This window comes from Alnus glutinosa, chromosome 2 (genome assembly GCF_958979055.1).
Source record: "Alnus glutinosa chromosome 2, dhAlnGlut1.1, whole genome shotgun sequence".
NCBI lineage: Eukaryota > Viridiplantae > Streptophyta > Magnoliopsida > Fagales > Betulaceae > Alnus > Alnus glutinosa.
The window spans coordinates 4,732,728-4,741,483 of NC_084887.1; the positions used below are offsets into that span (position 1 = coordinate 4,732,728).

An 8,756-nucleotide genomic window follows, 5' to 3' on the forward strand; every position below is an offset into this window, starting at 1 on the left:
AGTACCTCAAGGGAATCTAACCCAAGCAGGCACCTCATGGGAATCTAACCCATGGACGAGGACTTCAAGGGAATCTAACCCAAGCAAGTACCTCGTGAATACTTCAAGGGAATCTAACCCAAGAAAGTATTAGTACCTCAAGGGAATCTAACCCAAGAAGGCACCTCATGGGAATCTAACCTATGGATAATTTCCAGTGGGCTATGAACCTCACTTCGATGCACGTTTAGCGTTCATATGCTTATGCCTCATGCCTTAAAACAATATACAGGTAATTTCATAATCATGCCTTAAACACATGCTTTCTTTATAAAACATAAACAATCCAACATATCATTTTTTAGACAATTTGCACAAACTTAAATTTTCAACTTATACTCGCTCTAAAATCACATATCATATTTATACTTCAAAACATCATCATAATTTCAATATACTCAAAAGTATTCAAATCATCCAAAACAAATCATAATCAAGATACAGTTGGTTCAGGTTTGTAAAACAATATGTATATTTTTCAATTCATCATATATGAAAATAATACTTCTCAATGAGTAGAATACTTACCTGGCTGCATTGGACTTATGACTCAAACTCTACACTGGAGAACCAATTGAAGTCTCCAATCCAGACTCTATCCTGCAAGTAATTATGACGTCAGACTAGCCATTGAATCCCATACCCTTATGATACCTACACTACCCGCGTGCTCACAAGTCGCGTTACTCGTTTCTCGGCCAAGATAGGCACCTAAGTTACTATTAGGTTAATCATGGGTTTAGGGTTCATATTCATTTCACTTATTATCCTAAGACACGTTTACTGTTTTTATTATTTTATCATATCATCATTGTTAATCCATTAATGGCTTGTTCTTTTATTTACTAAGTTAACAATATAAACTTGAATACTTTGACTATAGGGTCTTCATCATATTTAACATATTAACTTAACAAATCATATTAGATTAGTTTATAATAACATATTGTAATATATTTATTTATTATGCTTATACATTGTATTACTACTATATTTTGTTTCCTATTCAAGATTATCAAACTTAACACTCTCTTGTTCGCAAACAATTACCAATAGCCATAATTATGCCTAAGGATAAACCCCATCAAAATCTTCTCCCACATAAAGTCTTTTAGCTCATGCGAGTCCTAACCATCAAATCAATTCCAATAATTCTAACAAATCAACCTAGCCATTAACAATTCATCCTTAAACATCAAAGTTAACTCCTATATTCAATTCAAACTCATAAACACAATTAAACTTACTAGCCCCAAAAATCTCATAACCATAACTCACAACCCGATCGGTTTCACCCCATGGAAGCCTATCCAAAATTCCAACCTCATAAACCACACTCAACAATTCAACAACACTATAATCACTCCCAATCCGCCCAAGAACCATATCTATTGAAATAGCCCCAAAACAAAATTTCAACCAACCATAGCCAAGCAAAATGCTCCTTCAAAACACTTCCACACACGGCCACAACAAGATATTAATAAAACCCTTCCATATTCAACCAAGCTTATTCAATAAAACATCATCACTAATTTACTACTCTCATTTAGAGCATTAAACATAGACTAATATCATCAATACCAAAACCTATAGGAAATACACCATTCAGCCAACCACATCCAAACATTATAATTCATCTCCAACCAAAAACTCTACAATGTCATATACTCAAAAATCCAACACCAAATTCCAAATAATAATCTATTAAATCACACTACAGAATCGGTAGCTACAATACCCATAAACCAATCGGCCATCCACATGATCGAAATCACCCACTCATTTACAATCACAACGGGTCCATCAAGAAAACACCCAACATCACTGCAAACACACACGTACTCGGCCGAAGTTCTGCACAGAACCGATCCCCACACACACAGTTCGACAGGAACTCACATCAGTGTAATTAGCCGGTCCAAAACAGGAGAAAAATCCAACAATCAATAAACTAAAACCCATTTCATCTTTCAAAAATCAATAGAAATCGTTAGGATTACCTACTAAAACCGAGCTTAGGAACTACCGGAAATTTCACCGGAATTCACACCTCCCAGCCACCGAAATCAACCCCTGATTCCACCGGATTTTGCACCATTGAAGACCCATCAGAAGATCGGCTCCTCAGGCTCCTCCGGCAACGATCCACCGGACCCAACTCTCCCATCAGTTTCTCTGGCTCACCGATGACAACCCGTCGAAGGATCGGCCGGAAATCACCTTCAGTCTACCGAAAATCGCACCTCCTAGCATCACCGGCGTCGTCTGCTCCGGCCACCGGTGACGACCCACTGATCGGGTCTCCACCCCGGGCTCCCATTACCGCGTCTTACTCTCTCAGTCTCGGTCTACTCTGAATCTCTCTCGTGGCATCGTCTCTCTCACGGCCTCACTGTGTGTCTTGGGTGCGCGTGATGGAGACGAAGAGAAGAAGATGAAAGGGGAGAAGGGAAGGGAGTCGGGCTGCTGACCGAAAAGGAAGAAAGGAAGAGGAGATAAGGAAAGGAGCATGTCGGGGTGGGTATCGGGTAAATCGGTGTCGAAAATACCATTTCCGATTACCGATCCGCCCTTGTCAGTAAAGTCGGAATAATACCCGACAATTTTCCGTTAAACATTATTTTCGAAATTGTCGGATAAATCGGGAAATTGGAACAGTCAGTCGAAACCAGTCGGTTAAATCGGTAGTAGGTGGGCTTTTTCCCAAATTGGGCTTTTCAAAATTGGGCCTTAACCGGTTGGTTTTCTAAACTTAGGCTTTTAATTTGAAATTTTCAGTTTTGTAAGCTGGGCCTTTTAAATTGCCAAACTGGCCCACAATTATATGTCTAAGAAAAAATTGGACAATTTGGACAATTGGACGTTGGATCCAAATATCTAACTTGTAAAAACTTTCTAACTTTAAAATTTAAATCTTTTATCAGTTTGCTGGTTTTTTTTCTTTTTTTAATAAAAATATACTTACATTCCATCATACATACTTACATACCAAGTATCTAACTTGTAAAATGTACTTACATACCAACATAAGTTTGCTGGTTCTTTTCTTTTTTTAATAAAAAACTTGCATACCACATTCCAATAAACCCAACCAACACATTACATACTTACATACCAACATTCAAGAGTTCCAACAATCAAACTACCACATGATCCACATTCCAAATTTCCAATACACTGAATAACCACATTCCAAACTACCAAGTTACCAACATAAATTACATAAGCTGATAACCACATACACATTCCAAATCCAAACTACTTTCTAATACTCACAATATAAACCCAACATAATTACACATAAGTTACATAATCTGATAAGTGATAACCACATACACATTCCAAATCCAAACTACTTTCTAACACTCACAATATAAACCCAACATAATTACACATAAGTTACATAATCTGATAAGTGATAACCACATACACATTCCAAATCCAAACTACTTTCTAACACTCACAATATAAACCCAACATAGTTACACATAAGTTACATAATCTGATAAGTGATAACCACATACACATTCCAAATCCAAACTACTTTCTAATACTCACAATATAAACCCAACATAATTACATAACCTGATAACACATTCCAAAGTCCAAACTACTTTCTAATATCCAAATTCAAAAAAACAAAATACATATATTAAAGGCCTAGCAAGCATAAAACTTAAAAGCAAGCAAACAAAAGCAGAATTCAAAAGGAAAGGAAAGCAAAACAATTCAACCCATTCTCAAACAAAATCAAAAAGCAAGGCAAAGCAAATTAAACGATTACAATCAGTAAATCATTTCAAATCTAAAATCAAGTGTCATTGTATCAACCATTCCCAAATCCAAAGTTCCATGAGCCGCATCGATCAGAAATTCATAAACCTTCAATTTGCATCCTTCAATAATAATAATAATAATAATAATAATAAAACCAACACATAAAGTCATAAACATAGTTAAATGTTAGTGATCAAATAAAAATAATAAAAGACCATATAAACTATAAAGAAGACAATAAGTAAATATCAAGTAAGATAATAATAGGATGCAAAAAACTTACCAAATAAACATTCTTGACAAAGTACATCCCTCGAGCCTTACTCGTCGTCAAGTGTGATGGAATTAGACAAAATTTCTATCACAATGCAATTTTTAAAGTATTAGTAAAAATCAACTCAATCAATTGAAACAAATAAGTTAAATAACAAATATTAGTATATTACCTGAGTCAAGCTTGTAGCTCTCTTCATCTTCAATACTAGGCAAAAGCCGCAAAAGCCGCAAAAGCAAGTCCTTGTCTGGCTCGTCATGCTCACTCCAAGTAGATCTCAACCAATTCTAAGTACATATAAGAGCCTCCACTGTTTTTGGAGCTAAAGAACTCCGATAACAATCTATGACGCGACCTCCAGTGCTAAATGCAGACTCAGAAGCAACGGTGGTAAGTGGGATAGCTAAGACATCTCGCGCAATCCGGGAAAGAACTGGATACTTTGCTGAGTTTACATTCCACCACATTAAGATATCAAATGTATCACTTGGTATCTCAACACCCTCCACATAATATTTTTCTATCTCTGTCTGAGCTAGCATCAAATTTCTCCTTGCCTGAAATGTATGGAAGTCCTTCAAAGCATCTTTATTCAATTGAGGATCATAAGAAGTACCACTACCCAGTCCCACACCCAATGAGGTTGAAGTTGAGGAAATCCGACCTTCATTTGACATTCTTGCCCCACTAGGCCCACTTTCTCCATCATGCATAGCATAGTGACTATATAATTGTTCCAAAATATTCTTCAACTTGAAGACAATTCGGTCTGTTTTTGCTTCCCCTATATTACTCAAGAACCAAAACTCCAATACTTCCATCTTGTAACGAGGATCAAGCACAAAAGCAATGAACAACAATAGATTAATTTTTTCAAAATCTCCCCAATACTTATCATATTTCAGTTTCATTCTGAAAGCCATGTCACTCAACTTATCATCATCACTACCACAATACAACAATCAAACAATTATAAACTTTCTGCAGTTTATTGAAATATATGTTGGTAGTTGTGTACAAGGAAGCCAATATCTGCATAGTCACATCATAAAACACTTTCAAAAATTTTATAAAGTGTTGAACATTAGCCCAATCATCATCATTTGGAAGCCCCAACCCCCTTTTCCCTGGCCCATCATCACACAAATACGTTACAAAATTTGAATCTTCGTCTATCATTAGATCAAAGGCCCTTTCATATTTCACCGCCACCTCTAACATGGTATAAGTGGAGTTCCATCTAGTGGGAACATCAAGGGTCAAGGAAGCATTACATGCAATTGTTTTTCTTTCCGCACAAGACTTGAATTGGGCCAATCTATGAGGGGATCCCTTCACATACTTCACCATATTTCGAACCTTTACTACTGAATCATCTATATCCTTCAAACCCTCATGCACAATAAGATTGAGAATATGGGCACAACACCTTACATGAATAAATTCGTGGCGACAAAGAACATTATTATTACCCAAATTTCTTTTTTTAAAAAAAATCAATTGCGCTATCATTAGCGCTTGCATTGTCAACAGATATTGTCAACAACTTTCCAATTCCCCAATCTACCAAACATTGCTCTACTTCCCTTGCAATTGTTGGCCCCTTGTGATCCGACACTTGGCGAAATGACAATATCTTTTTGTGATACTTCCAAGATTGGTCAATGAAATGGCCATTGATGCACATGTAAGTCATATTCTGAATTGAAGTCCATGTGTTAGTGGTCAAACAAACCCTTTGGCCACTCATCAAAAACTCAGCCTTTATTGTATTCTTAATATTCATAAACATCTTGACACAATCTTTCATCACCGTATACCGGGAAGGAAGCTTAAATCTAGGCTCAAGAACACTAAACAATTTCCTAAACCCCATCCTCTCCACAGTTGAAAAAGGCATCTCATCAACAATGATCATCTCACAGAGTGTATCCCTAATGAGTTTTTCATAATACTTGGCAATCATTAGGTTCTTACTACCCTGAGTCTGCCCAGATGAAAAAGTAAACTTAGTTTGAGAGGTATCTTGGTTAGCTTTTAAACTCCTGTACTTTTGGCAATTCTTGACATGATACAACATGTTAGAGGTCCCATAATTTTTTGCATGACACATATACGGAGCCTCACAATAGTTACAGTGTGCCACAGGATTATCTTCAGGACTACTTAAATCTTTAGTGAAATGCTCCCAAACTATAGATGGTTTTGCCACTTTTCTAGATTTTCTCTTCTTAGGGAGTAGTGGACGACCACCATGACCTCTCATAGAACCAGAAGACCTATCAGTTTCCATCTCATCAGAATCATTATCCTCATCTATATCTACCCCACCCATCAAATTATCAATAGGAGATGGTGGATAATGATAACAAGAAGCAGTGGTTGATGCAGAAGATGTAGGTGTACCTACTGGTGGTGGTGGTGTGCCTATCGGACCAGGACGTCCATGAGTAGGTGTACATACTTGTGGAGGTGGTGGACCTGGTGGTGTAGGTGTAGGACCAGTAGGTGTAGGAACAGTAGGTACTGTAGGTGTAGGACCAGTAGGTGTAATACCACCTTTAGCTTTAGGTGCACCACTACTATCTTTAGAACCATTAGTATGTGTAGATTCATCCATCTGAAAAAATGACAACAAAATGCAGCACTTGACATCAACAAAAATTACAAAATGGCAAAATATCAAAGTAGAAAAAAAGAAAAAGAAAAAAAAAAGCATGATCAATAACAATAAGCATCATAAACTAGTATAAATTTATAATGCCAGTGGTGGATTCATGTTAGAAAGAAAGTTTCCCAAACTTATATAAAATCTACAACAAGAATCAAGATTTTTTTTGCTTTATTTTTATTCACTGCAGTAAGAATCATAAGATGCAGCACATGTTATATTTAGTGAAAACACTGAAAAGACCCAAAAAAAAAAAAAAAAACTGCCATGCATAATGCATAAGCTAATTTGTACGTATATACTTTCATCATATTTCAATCAAAAACTTAAGCTTCATTATATGAGAAAGCAAAGCAGTGAACTTTTCCTACATATTCCTACATTTCAGTGATTTCACAAATCTATAATGCATAAGCTGATTTGTACGTATATATTTTGAATTATTTTCATCATATTTCAATCAAAAACTTAAGCTTCATTATATAAGAAAGCAAAGCAGTGAACTTTTCCTACATATTCCTACATTTTAGTGATTTCACAAATCTATAATGCATAAGTTAATTTGTACGTATATACTTTCATCATATTTCAATCAAAAACTTAAGCTTCATTATATGAGAAAGCAAAGCAGTGAACTTTTCCTACATATTCCTACTGTCCTACATTTCAGTGATTTCACAGTTCACACAACCAAATTATATGAGAAGTAAAGCAGTGAACTTTTAACTCAAGAATATATATCTAAATGTATAATAGTAAATTACCACTTTTCAGCAGTCTAGCAGAGTCGAGCACAACGAGCAGTGCACCACCACCGCACCAGATCCAAACAACCACCGAAAAAAGTCTCTGACTGAAAAAAAAAAAATGGATTTGTTAACATTTCCAAATCAGTGAATCACAAATGCAATTATGCAACTAAACATTAACAACTACTGAAAAAAACTAACAAAAAAAATAAACTACCCTTGGGGCCTTGAGAAACTCAGAAAAGGGACGATTGGGGATTGGCGAACGGGATAGGGACTAGGGTTTCTCATTTATGGGTTTGAGCCTTTGAGGATTAGGGCTGGGGTCCAGTGAGACTGAGTACCGGTCGGACTGATTTGTGACTCTGTGAGACAGTGAGAGAGACTCGGAGAGTGGGAGACGGCGATTGCGAACGGCCTGTGGGGCGATTGGCGAGCGCTGTGCCGCTGTGGCCAGAGGCCGAAAAAGCGATTGGTGACAATGGCGAGCCGCGAACGGCCGAACGGGCTGCCTAGGGTTTCTAGGTTTGGCCGTTTGGGTGGGGAGAGACGGAGAGTGGGAGAGGGAGACGGCGTTGTGGCCTGTGGGTCAGTGGGTCGACCGGTTTCGTCGAGGGTTTGAAGAATTGAAGGTTTTAGGTTTCCACAAAGTATGAATATATATGCCATTTAAAACGGGGTCGTTTCTGATCTAAATCAAAACGACGCCGTTTTAATTTATACGCAACGACGTCGTTTTGACAGGCGAAAAACGACGTCATTTTAACTAAAGCGCTGTGCGACACCGTTTAGCCTATTCGGGTTGGGTCGGGTTGGTTACCGAAGGAAAAGTCGGTTATTCCGATTACCGACCGACAATAAATCGAAAAAAAAATTTATTTCGAATTCCGACTATATTTTTTATCGGTAGGCGGTAAGCGGTAAGCGGTTGAAGTCGGTTCGGTGGCGGTCGGCGGATAAACAGTAATCGGTAATCGAATAATTTGCCCACCCCTAGGAGCAGGGGAGGCGTGTGTGAGATGAGAGGAGAAAAGAGAGAAAGAGAAGAGAAATAAGGATGGGGAAGAGTGACACGTGTCACTGTGTGTGTGGAGGAGGAGAAGATAATGTTATCTTCTCCCAGCCAATTGTTAGCAGACACGTGGCAATTGAAGATTCCCCTTTTTTTTTTTTTTTAAAAAAAAAAAACCACAACTCTTAAAAATCACAACAAGACCCTACTAATTTAAAATCCTATATTTTG

The 8,756-nt window shown here is 37.3% G+C and overlaps 1 protein-coding gene and 1 long non-coding RNA gene across 2 annotated transcripts; both read right to left on the reverse strand.

Moving 5' to 3' along the window:
* Window positions 1-378: 378 nt before the first annotated feature.
* On the reverse strand, window positions 379-2,514 carry LOC133861661 (uncharacterized). The gene is made up of 2 exons (XR_009899058.1): window positions 2,043-2,514; window positions 379-639 (listed from the first exon to the last, which is right to left on the reverse strand). It is a non-coding gene; the product is annotated as an uncharacterized LOC133861661 (long non-coding RNA).
* A 1,866-nt stretch (window positions 2,515-4,380) lies between these two features.
* On the reverse strand, window positions 4,381-5,443 carry LOC133860200 (zinc finger BED domain-containing protein RICESLEEPER 2-like). Its single transcript, XM_062295846.1, has 2 exons — window positions 5,112-5,443; window positions 4,381-5,038 (listed from the first exon to the last, which is right to left on the reverse strand). Exons 1-2 carry the CDS (start codon window positions 5,441-5,443, stop codon window positions 4,381-4,383), a joined length of 990 nt encoding a protein of 329 aa, XP_062151830.1.
* Window positions 5,444-8,756: the final 3,313 nt, after the last annotated feature.